At 31.7% G+C, this 23214-nt stretch overlaps 2 protein-coding genes across 2 annotated transcripts in view; both read left to right on the top strand.

Moving 5' to 3' along the window:
• The window catches only part of LOC133194024 (uncharacterized), a 330950-nt gene that overhangs the window by 177461 nt on the left and 130275 nt on the right, over positions 1-23214 (top strand). The window lies entirely within an intron of this gene.
• LOC133193903 (uncharacterized) lies at positions 1983-22967 on the top strand. The gene is made up of 3 exons (XM_061329818.1): positions 1983-2172; positions 21588-21771; positions 22166-22967. Exons 1-3 carry the CDS (start codon positions 1983-1985, stop codon positions 22965-22967), a joined length of 1176 nt encoding a protein of 391 aa, XP_061185802.1.

Below are 23214 nucleotides of genomic sequence, written 5' to 3'. Positions count from 1 at the left end.
CTGAATGAGCATTATAGCTGTCTTAATATATTATGTATTTTCTTCCTGCTTTGAGTTCTTTTGAAACAATTTTACTTTCTTAATCTGGTTTATCTCCACGTGCTTATTGAAAGATAACATCTATTTACATATGTAATTATTAATGTTGGACGAGTATAAAAGCATGAAAGAATCACTGGCAATGAAATCTGTGTTTGTTTCCCCAGCTAATTACCGAAGCATCGCGTGATGCTTCTATTGTAATGATTGTTCTCAGCAGATATTTGTTTCCATAATTCTAAAAGGTGTCGAATTCTTCTATTCAGCGTCCCAAAAAGAGAAAAGAAATCATTGTATGTGTGAAAATAGTTAGCAGGGAATAAAAGTGAACAATGACCCTTTATCATTATTCCACTTTATTAGAGTTAATATTCTACTTTGAAATGGCATGCCGTCGTGCATCAAATTATTTTTAACATTAGTTTTATTTCTACTTATTTATTAGAACTATTTGATACCACCCGTCCTACGAGCGTTGTTAGAAAAGCAAATATCGACCTCACAACACATTCTGACCGCAAACACTTTTCATAACCCTCTTATCTTTCAGATTTACCGGCATTTCATTATCTTCACTTAATAATGCCACTGTCTTTTCTTTTTTAGAGAGGGGATTATTTCCTATCATAAACATGTTGCAAATGCACAGCGTATTCTGTTTATCCTCAGCCAAACCTTTTCATATTACAAGTGAACGTAAGTACATATTCTCTACAGGTCAATTTATGCATTTTTACCCCCCCCCCCCCAAAAAAAAAATCGTGTAGTTAAGTAAAGTAAATCAAACTTTCACTATACATGTATTAAATCAAAGTAATTTTACTATGAAATTCAACTTCTTATACAGATTTTTCATTTTTGTTGATTTTCAAACATGTTTGATATAAAAGGGAAAAATTACTTGTTTCCAAAAATAACCATTTCTGATATGAAATCTGCGAAATAGTAATAGTTATGCTTAAGTATCAGGAAACAGTTTTAAAGTTTCAAAGTTCCATAGTAAGAGACAATAAGTCATAGTTAATTATGGCAAGGTTTTGTTAGGGTGAATTAGTTTATTTAAATTCTTCCGTGCTGCTTAGTAATCATAAAAATCTATTTCTACTTAAGAACATACACCATTTTTAAAATTGTATTTACTTATTCCCTCTGTAATTCAAAAGCTCCAATAACTGAAGAAGTTTTGTGCAATTTTATTATACCTGGTAATGCTGTACTCATCATCTGAATGAAATTTTGAGAAATACCAGCTATTACTATATTTTTTTGTTAATTTTTCTTTAAAAATACAAGGAGTTTCATCATTTGATATCTACGGAAAACTCCTTGTATTGTATGCTGGTGTTTTGTCGAAGAGCATATCTGATGGTACTATGATTTTAAACTAAATATATGGAGGAAATTATCATTGTTAAGGGAACATTGTGAACATGTACGTCGCGTATGATCTTGAAACTTACTTCAAATCTATCAAATGTGTAAACTATATATATAATGTACTTGAACTGTTATTTAAAAGCAATACGTATGAAAGCATCTGAGTTTGGTAAGTAAATTTTAACAAGCTTCAATTCCTTCTCAATAACATACCATAGTTCTATGATTGTATACAATCCAATTACAATTACAATACAAATTACAATTATTATTTTGTTCAAAAGAGAAATAAGATTGAACTCCTTTTCTCAAAAAATTTCATCATGCTCTCTTTGCAAAAGTATATGTATGGCAGAATGGCGCGTTCATTAGCAATTTGATCACATGTATAAATGTGTAGAAAGGAAATATGAATATCAAAAAGAATAACGCTCTTTATTGCTTATTTTTGTGCTGAAAGCATTGAGACTCGTGACGTGTTTTAGTAACATATTTTTTCCCGTCACTTATTCTTTATCCAGCTGTTTTAGTGATTTGTATTCTGTGCAGATAGATATGCTAGGGACATGACACCTTTGAGGCTGATTGTGGGGTACATGCGAGGGGGAACCACTCTGACAGCTGATATTGTTCGACACACGGAGGAGGACTTTTATATGTTTGAACCGTTACATGGGGTGTCACAGGCTATAAGACGGAACAGTTCAACACAGTTCCTAAACGGAACCGAAAGGTGGTTATATTTAACTAATTTTCGTATGAGGGATCTCTTTATCTCTGTCTCTGTGAGAATACCTCTCTGGCAACTCTTTAAAATAGAGTGAATCAGGAGATTTTTATTGATCTTTGCTTTTCAAATAAAATGAATAAACGACCAAACTATATATATTAATTATATAACTGATCAAAAGAAAAAAGTTTATTTAGGTGTAAAGAATTAATGCCAAAAAAGGTAAATGATACAGCTTTTTTTGGTTACTTTTTATAAGGCTAAGGTTTCCTCCAAAATCAAAAAAGGCCAAAGAGCTATGCCTACTTTATGCATAAAATGGCCCTGTATATAAACCAATTTATCCACTGACACATTATGACCCTTTCTCGACATCAATATAAAGTAGAGACTTGGCGCTTTCAGTTTGTATATAAAAGTTTCCTCTAAAGAGTCCAGGTACTGGAAAACATGTTGTGAGAAATTGCAATGTTCTTGAATTTTGCAGAAAACAGGTGAAATTGAAAACCTTCAACAAAGAAACAAAATATGAGCACACTCCTCGATCCAGATATTAAATCATGTTTTATAATCTTAAAGAGCAGTTTTTTCATAATATATTTGAACATTTGGATCGGAGGTTGTGCTGTATACGAAATATTGAAATATAGCATCATATTTTGGCCATTTTTGAAGAAATATACGGGATTTGTGAATAATGACGCAATTCATGACGTCATAATGCATTGAGTAGCAAGAAAATTACGTCATTTTTAGTAGAAATTCAGTCACCAAGTGTTCAAGTGATATTTATGGCCTTGTCGACTAAACCCATGCAGTTTAAAATTTTCAGAAATTTACAGGGCCAAAAAACGTCCTAAGTGGCCCTTGCTCTTTGATGATATTATTTGTAAACCAACTACATATTAACAAGATTATGCGTATGAGAAAAAATACACATAATATATACTTTTTATGCACTGTACGTTTTATTTTACAGAAAAATTTTCAGAGAAGAACAGCAATCAGTTTATTCAGAATTACTTTACTATTGGTTTACTTGCAATTTTGATCATATCGACATGGCATCTTTAACAAACCATTTCATCTTGTATCACACTCCAGAGCTAAAGGATTATTATGATTGTGTAAGTACCAAGAGGTCAGCGCAAACGAAAAACAAACTACGAATTGTCAAAATGTGTTCTGTACTTTTACGAATCAAATGTAGAAGTGCAGCAACAAGGACGATAAAAACTATCCGACTCTCGATATTTATGGCGGGACAGCTCCTAAAATGGCTTCCAAATTTGAAAATTATTTATTTACTACGAGATCCTCGAGGGATAATAAACTCTCAGTTTGAGCGAAAAATAAATGAAGGAAAAAATCTGTCTTTCTTGGCTAAAGAACTGTGTAACACTATTTCCAATGACCTTAACAGTTTTGACAATCTAGAGCACTGTCACCAGAGCAGAATGATGAAGCTAATTTACGAAAACCTCTGTCAGTATCCGCATATAGTAGTGGCAAAAATATACGCCTTTTTAAATGTTAATTATACAGCAGAGAGAAAATTATTTGTGCGAAGGATTATGAAAGGACCTATTAGGCGTTGCTCTTATTGCACAGATCGAGGAAATGCACTGAAATCTGCTTATAGGTGGATTTCTGTCATAAATGAAAATACTTTGAATATTACCAAGTTATTGTGTTCATTTATGTATTCCAAATTAGGATACGAGCACTTAGAATATCACGTACTGAACATAACAAGCGTTTCCTGGAAGCCATTGACATAGAACACGAATAAAGAAATGTACTTCAACATAAAAGAAATAAATGGAACCTGTAACATTTTTTGTAAAACAATAAACTGAGATCTCTAGGAATAATGTTCAATTTTTGTTTTTGGTAAAGGTTACGTGTAAAAGTTTGGACTGTCATTTTAAGCGATAGAAATAAAATTGTTTAAGGAAGCTTAATCCACTGCAGAATAAAGAGTTCTTTATGTAGGATAGTTTTACCCGGTAGTTTGGAGTGATCTGCCCTCAGAAGTAAGCTAGAACGAGCAGAATTTTACTGATCATGACTCAATTTTTAATGGATTTAAATGTTTCACATTATGTTTGAACAAGTGTGTCTAAGTAATTGAACACTTTTCCCAACATAAGTATACAATAGTAATAATTGTTCACAAATATAATGTAGTTTATTGTCTAAGAACATTTTTTCCTCGGGAAATAAGGCAGGTGACCTACGTTACAAATAGGAAAAGATATACCCATTATGTTTACTCTTATATGATGTCTAAGTCCGAAAACAACTTTCTTTAGTGTTAAGAGCTTCCTTAAAGTTATGAAAATGTTTATCAAGTGATACATTTTGTTGTCCATTCCGCAGGATAATATGAGGCTCGTCTAAGCACATAATGTTGATGACAATAAGTGCAGTTAGGATGCTTGGTATTGTATTTTAATTTCCGGTTGTTAGCAGCTGAAAAAAAAATCATAGGTTAGTTCAAATGTATCAGAGTCGCAAAATAAGAATTAGTCTTCGTGTACTTTCTTGGCAAATTATTTGATTCTCTTTTTTTGTGTGTCAATATGCTCTCAGACATGTCAAATCTGTTACTGATGATAGTCTTTTCCACTTAAAAATATATATTGCGTATTATATATATATATATATATATATATATATATATATATATATATATATATATATATATATATATATATATATATATATATATATATATATTAGAAAAATATGGAAGCAGAAAATTAAATATACATGTAAAGTAAGCCAAAGTAGTTCTGGCTGCTAAGTGCAAGTGAACTCCAGATTCTATTGATGCAGCTATCAAAAGAATTTTTTTATCCAATCAGAATCAATTATTTTATAGAAATTAAATGACATAAATATTACATATATTTCAAGCCACTTTTACTTAATAAAAACAATAAAATACACTGTATATACATGCAACACTAAGTCAAGTTAAAAGTTTTTCATAAGTAACATGAGCATGCAATTTTTGTTCACTTTTTGTTCAGTTTTAATGTCCATTGAATTATATGTCAGGGACTGCACCGAAAACCAGAATTCCCTCAACGATTTTGCTTTATTCCCTCAACTAGTTTCTGCATGTCTTATCATTTCCATCTTAACCTATCCGATCTCAAACTGAATACATGAAGAGACATAAATAACATTTTGTTATTTATGTATCTTGAATTGAAAAGGAGATGAACGAAAGTTCACAATACTTACATGTGCCTCTGGGTAAACACGTAAAATCATCGTACCGAATAAGCTTTTTTATAAGCCAAGCATTCCTGATTATTTTTAAATCAGGGATTATAATATATTCTTGATTTATTCTTTAACAATTTATATGAGGGAAATCTTCAGTTCTATTTTCACTACCTGAAAGGTAAGATGTGATAAATATCGCCATTCAGTAATGAATTAAAACTTTAAAATGTCGGAAATGAGAACTTCAAAATGTCGGAAATGAAAAGTTCGATATTTTAAAATATTCCGAAAATGAAATACAGCTTTTTCTCAATACTCTGATACTAAGTAGCATAAAGGTTTATTCTGGATTTTCGTTCTCCAGAGAATAAAACAGTTTATGTAATATGAAGGTGTTTATGAAAAAAAAAATCAGTAGAAATTTGTGTTCCCTTGTAATCTATGGTAATTGTTGACAGGAAAAACTCTATGATGGTCTATAACAAACTGAGTAAAAAAATGATGAATCAAAAAGGCAATGATGAAAGTGTATCAACTCGCAGGGCCGTCGCCAGTGTCTGAAACGATGGGGGGGGGGGGGGAGGGGGGTATCACCTTCTCAGAGTCAGACAGAAAAAAGAATTGTAAATGGGAACCAATTTGCTGGGATCTGATGCAATATAGAAGTTAATATTTTTTTTACCATGCAAATAAAATAAATAAGAAGCAGCATTTCTTTTATCAGATAAAAAATGAATTGTTTTTAAAAGGTATTTTCAAGTTTTTTTTAATTTAATTTAATTTTTTTTTTTTTGAAGAATTTAATTGAAGATCGTACACAACTCTTCCTTTTTTCCGACGCGGCTTTGACTGGATCCAAAATTAAAATTCATAGTACTGTACGTCTAGTCTGCATCAAAAAGAAAAAAAAAATAGAAATATATTGTTTTCAAAACGAATTACAAATATAAATAATCATGAACTTATACCTATATGAAATTACTGTTTGCTGAAAGTTACTAGTTTTTTAATCATCCGACAATTGTGCTATTCAGACAATCACTCATGTGTATCCCCCCTCCAAAAAAAAAAAGTTATAACAATGATGATAATAATAATTAGTAATAATGAATAACAAAACATAAGATTTAAAAAAAAAATACCAATTCCATGTATAACATTATACAAAACCATTGAAACAAGTCCCTTTTACCCCAGATCACAGATGTTTCTATAAGCATATTTTAACCTAGCTTTGCTACTTAATAAATCTAAATACATTTTAAGCATTTTTTGAGTCTTATATATTTACCTTATTTCAACCGAAATTTTTGCTAAAAAAAGTTTTTGCAATCGCAACTTATCGGACCTTACCGACAAGTGGAAAAAGTGAGCTTCCCGGAAAGTTTTAACGAGTTTTAACTTTTAGTGTACGCTTTCATCTAAGTCAGTAGAGCGTTTTAAACTTGGAGACGAAAACTACCCGAATGGAAAGGAAAGAAATTTGGTTTTACAAGGGTTAATTCCAATCACTTATGCAAAGTTGTCGTTTGTTCCTCTCTCAGACACCTCTGCAATGGGCTCGCGTCAAAATTTTTGACATAAAGTAGAAAACATGATATTCCAAGGATTATTTCAAATTATACTAATATTTCTATATCTATTTAGGAAATATCTACCTTAAAGACAAACATAAGCGCAAGGATTTATTTATAATGAATTAAAGCAAACGCACTATTTCTCGTGCTTATCACTGTGATATATGCGAGCCAACAACAGAGGTGAATATATGAGCCGACGGTAGAGAGTGGGTTAATTCATGCAAGTTTTAAATCATTCTGTTTGATTTAGCATGTGTGAAATACTTCATTAACATCACCAGTATGTCAATTCTGCTGTCATTATAGACTTAAGCGACATTTGTTTAAATGTAAGTATTAGCATGAGGCTGACTGCTTGCAAGCTGAAACAGAAAGTAGACAAAAACTAGAGCGAGCTTGTTGCAAAGCAACGAATAGGTCTTCCATTGGAGTAGCGAAAGAAAGAAGTGACCTTGAGTCAATGGCATGCCACATTCTAAAGTTATACATGTAAGCAATCTTGAAAGGGGAAGCAACTTACAATATTTCGCTAGGAAAACTGTAAAGGAATGTACGTGACCTTGAACATTCCAAATGACCTTGCGTCAAGCCATGACACACTCAGGCCATAAAACCCAATCTGTGTGTTACCGATTTGAAAAATTCATAATGACACATGTTCTTTTAGTCAAAACATCTTATCCTTAGTGACCTTGACCTTGAGTCAAGGCCATGTCACACTCTGCAATGTTTCACTAGTAGAAACACGGTAGCGAAATTACAGTTTCTCTGTCAGTGACATTGACTCGACCAAATGACCTTGCATCAAGGCCATAACACACATTTATTTAAGAACAATCCTAATCCGTAGGTTTCTGACTGGATAAGTTCATCCATGTTTTTTTTCAGACCATACAACGAGTCGGAATAATTTGTTATATTGGTTCAACACAATGATTTAAAAATTCATTAGGAATGTTTTATGTCCAGTTTAGATAAGTAGTAAAACGTGGAGATCGGTCCTTTGGATGAGACCGTATAAGGTCTCGTGTCAGGGTAAGTGCTAGCATGAAAAGGATCTTACATGCTATAAATTTTGAATTGACCGGGTGACAGCAAATACAAAATTTACAACATGACATGTAAATTTTGTATTTACTATCAACCGGTAAGTTCAAAATTTACAACATGACAGATCCATGGCACTTGATTCCTTCTCTGCTTTTAAAAGGTTCGTGATTGCACTGCTCCTGATTTGTATTGTTTGAATGGTCTTTTAAGCTTGAATGCTGATCATTTTCTCCGTATTTCTTCCCTTACTGCTCAAAGGCTGTAAGTACCATGTACATTGTACAGGTTTACAGTTTCAGCCATTCGCCATTTATATTCTATTAAAATTTTAATTCCATCTATTTTGTTAACATTTAATTGCTGGAAATTAATATAGTCAAAAATCCGGAATGAAAATATTAATTGTCAGAAGTGCAATGCAAAATTCCGGAAATTAAATGCACCGAAAATGGTGCCTCCCCCACCCAAAAAACTAATAGTACACACTTCGACGCTCAATTGACCACTCCAATGAACACATAAAATCGTTATGTTTTTTAAGTTTTAGAAATAAAATAAAAGACCTTAAAAAGCTTATAAAATAGGAAAGCTTAGACACGGATATTAATCGTTGCAGACGTTGTTTTTCATTGATTTGACGATTTGTTAATAACAAACGTCGCGTAAGATTATTGGTTTACATTAAAATAGGTTGTGGATTTCTCTCGGAATTCAACACCAGCCCTCACCTATATGTATACGTATCTGAACAAACCAACCGATTGACATTTTCGGCTCTAAAGAAAAACACTGTATTCTTTAAAAGGGGGGGGGGGGGGTGTACGTATCGTGATGAGAGGAAATTAGATCACCTGCCAGTCCATTAAACATGAAAGATTATTTTGGAATATTTGTATACAACTGCGTGTCTCTCTTAGAACCAAATTAGTATTTGTTAGAAAAATTAAATAATTATTTAGCTGTTTTAGATTTCATACATATTTGTAAGAACCACTTTATTTACAAAACAAAAAGTTTCATTCTTTTATGGACGCCGTGATATATTTGATAGGCTGTGTAATTACTATTCGGATGTATTGCCATGCAAAGGACTAACACATTTTTTTTATATATTACCAAAGGTCCTGCTCTAAAACAAATTGACAAACCCAGACCACGCGGTTTTATTTGGAACACAAGTCTGAAGACGTTCATTGAAGTTAATTTGGATAAAAAGTCCGTCAATTTTCAACCTCATTTGCTATAATTTACGGAATCGGATCTTTTCTCCGTATAGTCGAAATGCATAGACGAAGGATAAAAAACCCCATGCTGATCATTTAAAACACATCATTGCGATTGTGTACTTAATTTATGGAGACATGTTTTTTCCTGTTTTTCCTTATCTGTGAATTACCCGTTTTGCTTTGTACACAATCATGTGTATTCTGAAAGCCCAGGATGTATTTATTTTGGGCGCTTTTCAATGTAAAACTGCATGTACTTAAAGCATGTATCCGTAAAATCGTGTAATTGGGATATTTTGTTTATTCGACGAAATAAAAGAAATGCATAAGTATATCATTCTGTACAATTATATTAAGCATGATAGCAAATAATGCAAACTCAGAAGTGATTAATTGATTTTCGGTTTTCCCGAGAATTGAAAACGTCACCTCTACTTACAATTATTATGCATGCGTACATGCAGTTTAAAACATGAGAAATAAATTGTTGCAAACATAGTGGTTAAGTCTGCAATTAAAATGCATAAAACTTGAAATGAATTAATGCACAGGCCTTTTGAGACTATGATAAAAATAAGCGTGAGATAGAGTGAAATAAAACAATATGTACAGTGTAAGATTCGAAATGGTTTCAAACCCAATTTTCCATTAATCGCTAGGAGTACACATTGCATTTTAACACCGATATGACCTCGGCTCGCTGATCTCTGCGGCCACGTGTGAACGAGTTTAAACACAAGGCGTCAGGGCGGAAAGTAAGCTGTGTGCTGTAAGAAGGCGTGAATTATTGTATGTTTAAAAGTATTATTTTATGTATATAGTTTATTTAATATTAAATGAAAAATTAAATGAAGAAACAAGAGACTGATAGTAAAAATTATACTTTACACAAGTATTATACTTAATACTTCCATTAATATTTTGCATTATTTGCCGTAGCACCTTTTCAATTACAATTGAAATAGAATACAATAACACGGGATAGAAAAATATTTTTTTTTTCAATCGTATTGTTGTGTCGACAGTGAACAGGCCGGTGAAAGCGATTAAAATTCGAAATGATTTTATGCACTAGTGTTTGGAATTAAGATTAAATCAAAGATGAGATTAAGTTATCTTAAAGATTCGATATAAATAAAAAAAACATAATGTTTTATAAATCGTTGTTTCTACACAATGGATTTAAAACGCGATCGCAGTCTTCACAGATGTTTGTTTTGTTTACATGGTTTATGACCGCAGGTGGCTGGTACACTGGTGACCTCGGCAACGTGGGATCGGGGGTTGTGTTACATAACTATTAACATCGAGGTGAACATGGAGAACGTAAAATGCGTACAGTTAATTAATGATCATTAATTATTCGATGCTTAAAATTTAATATTACTTATATAGTTATATAGATACATTTTATTCCTTCCTTTTTTGAAGATGTATTCTCTTTAAAACTAAATTAAAAAAAAAAGAGAAAGTTGTAAAAATCAATTTTGTAAGTGAACCACAGAACACGTTTAAAACCTTATTTAGAAGAAAATTTGCATTAAGTACAGTAGGGTATATTATTTATAGCAAGTTTGATTATGTTATACACATGAAGAGTTCTAATTTACTTGCAGAATGAAAACGCTTATCTGTTTACGGGACCTGCTTTTTACCTACATATTACGACATATTATGCAATACTCGAACAAAACTAAATTTTTTTGAGATCAATAAGGTGTTAAAGAACAACTTTAATTCCGAAAGCCATATCGAAGTATTTACCGTTTTTGAGTTATAAAGCAAAAACTTTCAAGGGCTTTAGATCCCTAATTTTAGGGGCCAGCCCCTTTAAATGATATCAAATGAAAGCTCTTGCAATTATGCACAACATTTATTCTACATATTTTAACAAAATATTTTTAGTTTTAAAGATATAAAGGAAAATATGTCAAAATTTTTGCTCTTTTCTGCGTTCTAACTTTTGACCCCTCTCTGGCGCCATTTTTAATGCAAAAATAAAAAAAAACCGATGTGCTCAACTTTAATGCTTCTTCTTTTCAATTTCAAAGGGTTTTGTGCTCCATTTATTACAGTCTCAGAGCCTTTGTCTGGAAATCAAAGGCCTCAAAATTTCAATCAAAGGGGAATAACTCGTAAACAGAAAGTAGTTTCTGAATTGTATGAAAGAGTTTTGAGAGTGTTTTATAAGGTCTAAAAGCCCTGAAAATTTGAACAAATTCCGTTCAGGAATGGGGAAGATATGAAGCTTTAATGTTGGCGTTTAGGAAAAAAAAGAATGATAAGAGTAATCTTAATCATCAGAATCAGTTGAACTTCCGTTGGAAACGGAAGACCTTAATTACCTGAAACGGTCAATGTGGACATTTTTGCTAATGATAATTGTATGATTTATTTCTGCAATTGAACGCAATTGTACTAGTAAACCAACAGATATTTGGAGGATATTTACAGGCTATTGTTTATAGTTTGTCAACCTTGAACATTCCAACTGGATTAATTGATGCGTTATGCTTGTACGTATACTTGTCAAGTGTGCTGATTGAATGTGGAAGAAAAGACAACACATTACTCAATCTTTCATAAGTAATTATATTAATTCAAATTTTTATGTGGTGTATGGAAAGGGAGGAGATGTATGAAATTTATTCCTCTTATTTTTTCTCCTCAAAGGGAGGTCTAGAATTAGGTTTTGGCATGTTTGTTGGTTTGCTGGTTTTTCCACCAGTTTTGTCTGTGTGTTTGTCTGCCAGGACTTGTTTTTCGCCCATAACTCTCCAATTCTTGATAGGAATGAAGTCGAAATGAAGTCAAATTTTAGTATGTAGTATGTAGTATTTTAGTATGATTATGATATACACATGTATAGTGTCATTGATATTGACCCAACATCATATTTCAGACAAAAGTCAAGGTCATTGAGATAAGAAAATTTATATTGACTATAAAACTTAAAACTTTGACAGAAATTGCTTCAAACTTAAGTAAATTGTTTCATGAACTATTAGATATGTAATGGTCTTACTCTAGGTCAAGTATCAAGTCAAGTACATCTGCTGTCGCTTTGAAAAAAGTGATATTTCCTTCTTCTTCTTCTTTTTTTTGAAATTTTACTACAACGATTCATCTTTGTTTATGAGAATTAAGGTTATATGCTTCAGAATAGCATCAATGATGGAAATTTAATATTCATTAATTCTTCTAGCGTTTGGTTTAGTTACAGAAAAAAAAAACGCGTGATGGTGTAATCAATCAGATTTACGAGATAGTGGAAAGATAGTGGAACTTTTATTTTACATTCCTAATTAAAAAAATGAATGAACAAACACACACACACATTTATACACACACACACATGAGAAGAGAATACAGTTCATACAACATTATCAAATGGATATTAGAAGGCAGACAGAAAAGAAAATCGTATGGACAGGGAGTAATATTATAAATTCCTAAGGGATTTTTTTTTTCAATATTATCAATCTGAGAAGAAAAATAACACATATCAAAAATCCCATAGGAGTAATTTAAAAATTCCTAAGGGAATTTTTATTCTAATGGAAATTATTTTCCTAAGGGAAAAAAATTCCCTTAAGAGAAAGTTTTTTCCTGTAGAACTTTTGTCCTCCTACAGGATTTTTCTTTCTCATATAGGAAGGTAAATTCCCGTAGGAAATAAAATTCTCCTTGGTAAATTAATTTCCTGCAGGACTTCTGAAATATCCTGCAGGAAATGATTGAATCCCATAGGATTTTGATAATATCCCTAAGGAATTTTAATTTTCCTACAGGAACTTTATTTTTCCCATGGGAATTTTATTTTTAAATGTGATTATCTCACCTGACAGGTGAGATTCACTTGTTACAAAGGTAGTTTTGAACTCTGTAAGTGATGGTCTACCACATGGTATATATGGATTTTACTTAAACTAAGAGTTTGGCGGGCGCCAATTTCCCATTTAGGACGTGGCAGAATTATCCGGCACAGCGTTCTGTGAGAAATACTATGAAAGGGAGCATAACTCTGTAAATTCATCCAACGTTTTGCTGAAGTAAAAGATATTTCCAGTTTCACGATATGTAAATCTGATTAAAAATTTTGATACAGTTTAACTGATGATAACTTTACACAAAAATATTTAATTCAAAATGAAAATTTTGAATTTAAAATGTTTATTACATTTTTAATAGAAAGTCAATACAAGTGCTGGAGGGTCCGTCACGGTTAGCTTAGTCAGTAGAGCGCTCACTCCGTGATCGGAAGTTTATGGGTCCAAGAACTACATGTAAGTCGATAAAAAGTAGTTAATTACACAACTTGAAATTGTCATGGCCCCTTGTATAAGAATACTTCTTTGGAAAAAGGGCTGATATATTTTAGTTTAAAGTCTCTCAAGCGGTGTCAATACTCTTAAGGCCATAGCATGATTAAAACGTTGGTGTAATTCGTATTTCTAAGGTTTCTAAGAAAAGAATTTTCTCAGTATCATATGGAGCCACGCAGTCGAGCTTGTCTTAAATAAGTATTTATTGAAATTGATGTAGTGAAAATTTACTATTTAAACGTAGATAAGTAACTCTTAGTGAAACAACCTGCTCTTTGTGCACCCGATTCAATACATGTATACACGTATATTGAATCAATGCAGAAAGGTACTATATTGGAAGGCAACGATTACTTCTAAAATAAAACAGAGGTTATATGAGAGATTTCACCTTCGAATTTTTGTCGTTCACTATTTGACAAATCGACCTTTAATATTCTGTTATACGTGTCTTCTTCTATATTGTAAACTGTTTACAACCGTTTATTGTACCATACATTCATGTCTATATCAGTTCAAGAACTCTTTGAATGACCCTTTAAATCTTTCCATGTGTATTTTGATTGTAAGTGATCTTCTTCCTCTGTCAATGTATCAATGGTTAAAGGTCATAAGAACCAGTACTTAATACTAGGATTTTATGTTTTGAACATAAAACTTAATAAATATGTTAAATTAAACCGTAAAACTAAAACACTTTTTTACTAATTGATACATATACAAAAAGTGCCAAGAGGATTTTGACGTTAAACATTCTCTAGGCACTTTTTGTAGATGTACATATGTATCAATTATCATGCTCTCTTTTAATTTGTTGTACCATTGTCCCATCTTTGTGACATGCTGTTTCTTGTTATGTTGTATATAGATCATGCCTTCATTTGTCGTGCCATTTTTGATTTATGTTGTTTTGTACATGTAGTCCTGTTATTTTTCTATGATGCTGTCTATCACCATGCTCCTGTCTTAGCGACATGCTCTGCGTTCATTTTTAATGCATCTTAAGGGTAATTTCTTTAAAGTATTTTTTATTTGATACATTGATCATTTTAGGTTCAAATAACATGACGCCTTTAAATAAGCTATGTTTTATATGACTCGTTCACGAAGTTATTCAAAAGATACTGTTGCATAAAGTATAAATTGCGAAATGTACAAAGAAGGGAATTTTTAAAGAGTGTCCTCTTACATGTAAAAGAATTTATCTTACATACAGAAAATGTTTACTTAATCTGTTTTTCTAATGTGTTTATTTTTCAAAAGCATGGTTGCAAAAAAAGAAGAGGCTAAAGGACACCATGGGTTCAAACTGATTAATCAACAAAATTATCGAAGTTTTTTTTCACAATTCACAAGTTTGTTCAGAAAGCCCCAGGGATACAGACCTCTACCTCGTATTCGAGTGTGAAACCTTACATACAGATATTTTCAGGCTTTGCATTGAAAAGGAATTTTGAGTTAACAATGAAAAGAAATACAACCTGCTGACAAAATAATGTAGGAAATACTCGTATGTTTGAATTTTATTTGTCTAGTAATGCGGTATGGGTAATTTTTTGGCATATCAGCACACTAAATATTGTAAAAATGATTTTTCAAATTGAAAAAAAAAATAATTAAAAAGTGGAAATAGAGAACTTAAGATAAGTCTTGCAACCCCCTCCATTTTTTTTTAAATTCTACAAATGTCATATATCATTTTATTTGGAAAGAATAGCTTCATCATTTAACACGATTTCAAAAGATTTTGCCCGTCCCATATTTTGAGTAAAAGACGCCAAATTTGGGGTATTTTACGTTTTCCTTTTAAATTATTTTCAATGAAAAAATTGAAATTATTTTATAAACTATCACATTAAAATATGTAGTTTATTTTATTATATTTTATGCTTAATTTATCTTGATTTTTTTCTTGATATTCAAAATGTAAAAATTTGTGTAAAAAAAGGATGTTTCATATTCCTTACCTAAAATTTGATTTGACTTTCTGTCTAAATGGTTTGTTATGTATTGCTATTTAAAATTACTTTAAGCAATATAAAGAACAAAAGAGTTTCTCCATATTTTTTGTTTTGATCTCTTTAATTTATTCTTGAATAATGAATAGTTACAAAATGAATGTAATTACACTAAATGTTGTAAAATTAATCTTATTTTACTACATGTAGAGGAATTAATGTTATTTCACTACATGTACATGCCGTAAAATAACATGTAAGGTTTTTTTTTTTTACAAAATGTAGTATCAAATGCGTATTTATCATTTGCTGAGTATTTCAAAATATTTCTTTTCCCAGCAATGAAGTGCACTTTTGCCTAAATCTCAGAGAGAGAGAGAGAGTATAAATATCCTTTCTACCAAAAGTACAAAGCAAAAAAAAAATGAAATATGGAGAAAAAGGACAGTAGACAAGCTAAAAGTCTATCCAAACAATAGAAATTGGGAGCAGAGCAAACAAAGACCTCCAAAAACATCAGTGGTGGGATCAGGTGCCATGGAGGAGTGATCATCCCCTGCCAACCAGTTACACCCGCCGTGTGCTCCTTGTCATAATAAAAAAAAAATAAATAATAAATAAATAAATGAATAAATAAATAAAAATCGGAAAAATCTGTGGACGATGTAGTGTGTAAATATTGTGTAAATAATAACCTAACAATTAGTATGTAAAATGTCAGTCACCATTTAACTTAATTATAGGTAGTTTTTGGTGACAAAGTCATTTTAACGACCATAAAACTCGCGAAATGATAAAATTAAACGAGACAGCTGAAATCCTTGTTTCATCAACTTGTTTGTCAATAGCTAGCCTCGTTTTAGAAAATGTTCAAACTTGGAGCATGCTTTTGCGTAACAACTCGAATCAACCGAAAGACATTAAACGCATATGCAGGTGATACATGTAAGGGTATATTGCTAAATAAGTAAGGGAGGTTGACGATGGAAAACTTAAAGTCATCATGTTTATCATAAAGCTTTGTTGTTAGGTTACCATTAACGTCTTTTTCTAGTAGATTATTTAAATATGAAATAGATGTGTCAGACTCTTTGTTATCTTTTATTTCAAGATCGCTGGGATATATCGAGTCGACATATGAAAAGTAAAGAAAAACTATATAAATTCATGTACGAATATTTTATTGCATATAAAGACATGGTCCTTAATTATTTAAAAATTATTTTATATAGTGTTTTTTTCCAATCATTTTCTGCCAGCTGTTTCCAGCATTTCTTTGGGACCCCCTAGACACCAAAGGCGTTTGCTCTACTCCTAATTTGTATTGTTTCAATGGACGTTTGAGCTTGATTACTGATAGTTATCTCAAAATTTAATTATCAAAGAAAAAGGTACGGTTTGGGCTTTATTGTGCCCTAAAAATTTAATGTTCTTAAAAGGTTATGAAACTGGTTATAACATAAGTTGAGTAGATGAATATGATAAATCATTAAAGAATATGGCATAAAGGAGGACCATTCTGAAAATATGATGTCATCAATTTTGTACATTTCTAAGTTTTATGCTAAAAAAGCCTGATAATGACTCATTTCTATGCTTATTTTCCTTTCCACAGCCCTCACCCACTTCAATTTTTTACTTATATAGTGTAAAATGATTTGAAAAATACATATCTCAAAATCTTTGTGGGCGATGCATGCGCTGTATGTTTTTGAAAGAAAATTCCACTGAAAATTGATGACTTCTGCAACTTTTAAAGAAAATGCGAGAAAATGCACAAGTTCTTGACGTCACAATTAGTATTTAGGACGTCATATTGGAAAAACGATTTGCATATTCTTACTGCATGAAATTGTCGCCCGCGTGTCGCAGTGGTTAAAGCGTCTGCTCTAGAGTCGCGAAGTAAGGAGTTGATCCTTTCGTCGCGGGTTCGAATCCCACTGTGGGACGTGGAGACCGGTCCTTCGGATGAGACTGTATAAACCGAGGTCCCGTGTCGCAGTAGGTGCTGGCACGAAAAAGATCCCCCACTGCTCAATGGCCGTAAGTGCCGAGCATAGGACAAAATTTGCAGCTCTCCACCGGCAAGTGGTGGCGTCTCCATATGAGTGAAAAATTCTCGAGAGGGACGTTAAGCAAAATACAATCAACAACAATCAACAACTTCATGGAATTTCAATAATTCAGAAAAGATGAATTTAAATCTCTTACGTCACTTCTAAATTTTAGAAAAATACAGAGCCAGATATGTATTGAAACCGTACCTTGTTCTTTACCAATGATATTGGTGCAAAATGTGCATTTGTAAAAGAAAAAAATCGTCAGAATTTGCTGAAGCATTTAATGAAATAAAATTTAGATGAAGAAATTTTGATGTGAATTTTATTCTGCAGTAATCGATCACACTTCAACATTAATATTGAAAGTTTGATAAATCTAGTACGCAGCCTCAGATTTATGTAGTTAGACGAGGTAAGCTTTCGCTTGACTCTCTGGCTCTGTCACACTATTCAAGTATTATTTATCCGAAGCATCAAAATCAGAGAGTAATGTTTATTTAAGGAATCACTGTCTAGTTAGTAGAGCATGCCAGGGCATCAACGATAGTTGGAAACGTGGGATAATTTGCATAACGGACGAAGCCCTTTATGTAGACTAATAGATTTAAATTACACGAGGCCTCAGATGTCAATTTCAATAGTCCCCGCCCACTGACGTCAAACACAAAGACAGCAGCACGAGATTTACATGCATATTAGGCCTTCTAAGCTACTGACCTTTCGCTTGGCAAAATTTACATTCCGGTAGAATGATTAAGAAATCAACTCGACTAACTTTCAAAGAGTTATCACAGAGAAAACAAATAGAAATGGAAATATAAATATATATGCCAGTTCAATATTTGTATGAAAGATAGTGTAAGCTCTGCTCTCTTACAGCCATATTGAAAAAATAATGATTACGATGCTTTTTTGACGATAGCTAGAAACGCTTTTTAATAATTGTATACTTTTTGATAAAAGTAATGTCACCAATCAAAATAGATGTCCAATAACGACATGTTTTCGATTTTTCTTTATTGCAAACTTAGTTTATGTATATAATGCCTATTTAAGGACTAATTTTCTGAAGTTTGTTAGTGTAATTACGTATGCCTAAACGAAAAATCTGTTTGTTCTGCAGACCAATAACACACAAAAAAACTTTTCTTCAAGATACAATTTATATTTTGAATACACTCAAAAGTTCAAAATTTTTACAATTTTCACCAAACAAACATGTACAATTTACAAAGTTCATCTTACATGTAGTGTGGGAAGACAAAAATAAGTACGGGAACAGAGGTTAGCATGTGTTAAACTGATTCTTTAAACACCATTTAAGCATAACCTTTTAATCATCTGACATGAATATTTGTAATCTTTAGCATCGCAATGTATAAGACTCTTTTGTTTCAGAATTGGAACTTTAAATCTGAGCTATTAAGTTATGATGAAGACGTTTTGTTTACGAGGAATACATTGTGTTATCCTAAGAGGCAGTTTTCTGTGTATTGGTTTCTTCTTCATTTACATTTTAAATGACGCAATCCGAGGTAATTAGTTTTCAATGTTAATTAGTCTTCTTTTAGCAAGGTTAACATATTTAGTTATATATCAGATAATAAACCACTGCATTATCGGATAAAAACTTATTTCTTTAAGGTTTTAAACCAAATTTTTTATATGTAATATCACTCCTTTTAAAATAAAAATAAATTCTTAGTCTTCGTTTGACATATCATTACATTAAATTTCAGCTAAATCAAACTGAATTGAATTTTTCTATGTTTTAAAATAAATTATCTTTCTGCTGAGCTGATTATGAGTGGTATTAGACGTTCAAATGTATATAAAAAACCCACAATTTTTAGCGTAATATCTGTCTTCGTTATTTCGTTTATATTTCTTTCTAAAGATACAATCCTTTTTACAAGATATTGATCCTGAACACATCACTGTTCAAAATCTCACTGTCTCATGAATCTGAAGGAAAACAAGCAGTGCTACATATAAATGTGTAAGTTGACACAGAGGTTTTCATAGAACTGTTTGTATTTTTTCTTCTCATGGGATAAAAAATCCTACAGATTTTATTTTTTCTGATTTGGCTTTTTTAATTTAAAAATATTTAATTTGTATTTGTTGACTAATTAAGACACATTGCCATGAGTAAAATATGACTACTTCTATGTTCAGTTGCTGACGCAAAGTGCATGATTGATTGATACAAAATTGTTTTTCTCGAAGTTGACTTGCGTATTTATATATTTGGAATATTCGATTTTGTAACTGTGAAACTTAAATAGCCATTACTATGTTAACCACTTAGACTGAAACAAATATTCTTTTTCAATAACTTATCAGGATTTTGAGAAAGATTTAAAAGTATAGCGTTGTACAAAGAAATAAATCTTACTGCTTTTTATTCTGACAGAACGATGCTAACTTTAGACATTTGTTTTGAAATAGTTATGTACATGACAGATACAGTGTAGATATTGCATGGTTTTTTAAAGATCGTGACTCTGACAATGCCGGTAAATCCGACTATATTTATTTCGAGGTAGTGATTTGAAGGAATGATCTTAGACTAAGGTCTTTAAATATAACATATTCTACCTTCATGTTTACGTATTTTTGGCATTAAAAAGAATTTTCTGTTTTGCTATATCATCAATATATTGAAAGTAAATTTGACAGTCACAAGAAAGTGTAATTATTTTAGTCACATCAACAATAATGAAAATCTTAATTTAAGTTTTTTAAAAGAAATAATCAATCCAAAATGAATAATTTTGTAATTTTTCCATTATTTCCTAATAGATTTATGTATAATTTTTAAGAAAATATATTCGTAACACAAAATTCTTTTATCAATAATTATTGTTATAAAGAAGTGGAAAATGTATTTCAATTTTCAAGTTTAAGGCAAAATTTTCCTTTAGTTTTTTTGTTGTAAGTCCAAGCACTGGCAAATTCCAGGATTTGAACAGTTATTATATATTTTTTGCTTGTCAGATGTTTTGGAAAATAGGTCCCAGCACTTTTGAGACCGTTGCAACGGGCCTAGTTATAATAAGACAATGCATTTACTTTTCAATCATCATACCAAACATGTTTATACATGTCTTTTTTTGATAAAAACTATTTTTCCATCATAAACTGAGAATTTGCTTAATTGGATGTAAGGAACGAATGTGTAATGTGAAATTCTTTTTCTGTATAATTACACAATCATAATTTTTTATTTATTTTCCCGTAAATGGGATAATTTACCTCTAAATGTGTATTATAGAAGTCAAAATGTATAATGTATTTTCGTCCTACTTTGAACAACTTTCCAATATAAAAGCATGAAAAAAATCCCTGGTAATGAACTTTGTGTTTTTTTCCCAGCTAGTTACCAAAACATCGCGTGATGCTTCTATTGTAATGATTTTTCTCAGCAGATATTTGTTTCCATAATTCTAAAAGGTGTCAAAAGATTCTGTTCAGCATCCCAAAAAGAGAAAAGAGAAAAGAAATCATTGCATGTGTGAAATTAGATGAAAGGGTATAATAGTTAACAATGACCTTTGGCCATTATTTTATTATATCAGGTTCAATATTCTACCTTGAAAAGGCATGCCGTCGTACATTGAATTATTTTTACCATTATTTTTTAGTTTTACTTATTTATTAGAAATTTTTGATAACGCCCGACCCATGAGCATTTCAGAAAAGGAACACAACATGACAGCAAACACTTTTTATAACCCTAATATCTTTCAGATTTATTCAATTAACCTTACTTAATAATAACACTGTCTTTTCTTCTTTAGAGAGGGGATTATTTCCTATCCTAAACATGTTGCAAATGCACAGCTTATTCTGCTTATCCTCAACCAAAACTTATCATATTAGCAGTGAACGTAAGTATGACTTACAGGTCAACATAAGCATTTTTACACTGACCAACGTATTTTTTTTTCATCACCTATTCTTTATCCAGTTGCTATAATGGTTTTGTATTCTATGCAGATAGATATGCTAAGGACATGACACCTTTGAGGCTGATTGTGGGGTACATGCGAGGGGGATCCACTCTGACAGCTGACATTGTCCGACACACGGAGGGGGACTTTTATATGTTTGAACCGTTACATGGGGTATCACAGGCTATGAGACGGAACAGTTCAACACAGTTCCTAAATGGAACCGTGAGGTGTTTTTTATAAGTAATTTTCATACAAGGGATCTCTTTATCTCCCTCTCTTTCAGAGTATCTCTCTCGTTGAGCACGAGCAACTGGTCAAAAGAAAGTAAATCAGGCGATTTTCATTGATCTTGCTTTTCAAATAGTATGAATAAACGATCGAATTAAATATATAACTAATTAAAAGAAAAAAGCTTATTTAGGCGTAAAGACTTAGTGCTGAATATTGTAAATGATAAAGCTTTTTGATTACTTTTTTAAGGCTAAGTAGCAGAAATTCCCCACCAAATTTAAAAAAAGGCCAAACTTTGATGAAAATTAATATCACTTGTAAAGATTTTGCGTATAAGAAAAAAATACACCTAATGTATACTTTACATGTACCGTATGTTTTATTTTGCAGAAAAATTTTCAGAGAAGAACAGCAATCAGTTTATCCAGAGTTACTCTACCATTGGTTTACCTGCAATTTTGATCATATCGACATAGCGTCTTTAACAAACCATTTCATCTTGTTTCACACTCCAGAGCTCAAAGATTATTATTATTGTTTAAGGACCAAGAGGTCAACGAAAACCAAAAACAAACTCCGAATTGTCAAAATGTGCTCTGTACTTTTACGAATCAAATGTAGAACTGCAGCAACAAGGACGATAAAAACTATCCGGCTGTCGATATATATGGCGGGAAAGCTCCTAAAATGGCTTCCAAATTTGAAAATTATTTATTTACTACGAGATCCTCGTGGGATAATAAACTCTCAGTTTGAGCGAAAAATAAATGAAGGAAAAAATGTGTCTTTCCTGGCTAAAGAACTGTGTAACACTATTTCCTATGACCTTAACAATTTTGACAATCTGGAACACTGTCACAAGAGCAGAATGATGAAACTAATTTACGAAAACCTCTGTCAGTATCCACATAGAATAGTGGCAAAAATATACGCCTTTTTAAATATTGATTATACATGGGAGAGAAAATTATATGTGCAAAGAATTATGAAAGGACCTGTTAGGCGTTGCTCTTATTGCACAGATCGGGGAAATGCACTGAGATCTGCTTATAGGTGGATATCTGTCATAAATGAAAATACTTTGAATATTACCAAGTTATTGTGTTCATTTCTGTATACCAAATTAGGATACCAGCACTTAGAATATCATGTACTGAACTTAACAAGCGTTTCCTGGAAGCCATTGACATAGAAGACGAATAAAGAATTTACTTCAACATAAAAGGAATAAATGGATCTGTAACATTTTTTGTAAAACAATAAACTGAGATCTCTAGGAATAATGTTCAATTTTTGTTTTTGGTAAAGGTTACGTGTACAAGTTTGGACTGTCATTTTAAGCGATAGAAATAAAATTGTTTCAGGAAGCTTAAACCACTGCAGAATAAAGAGTTCTTTATGTAGGGTAGTTTTACCCCGGTAATTTGGAGTGATCTGCC

Source organism: Saccostrea echinata, unplaced genomic scaffold (assembly GCF_033153115.1).
Source record: "Saccostrea echinata isolate AGI-Se365-2 ecotype Australia unplaced genomic scaffold, CSIRO_AGI_Sech_v1 ptg000028l, whole genome shotgun sequence".
NCBI lineage: Eukaryota > Metazoa > Mollusca > Bivalvia > Ostreida > Ostreidae > Saccostrea > Saccostrea echinata.
Note: the sequence above shows the minus strand (reverse complement) of the source record. Positions and strands in the feature narration are given on the sequence as shown.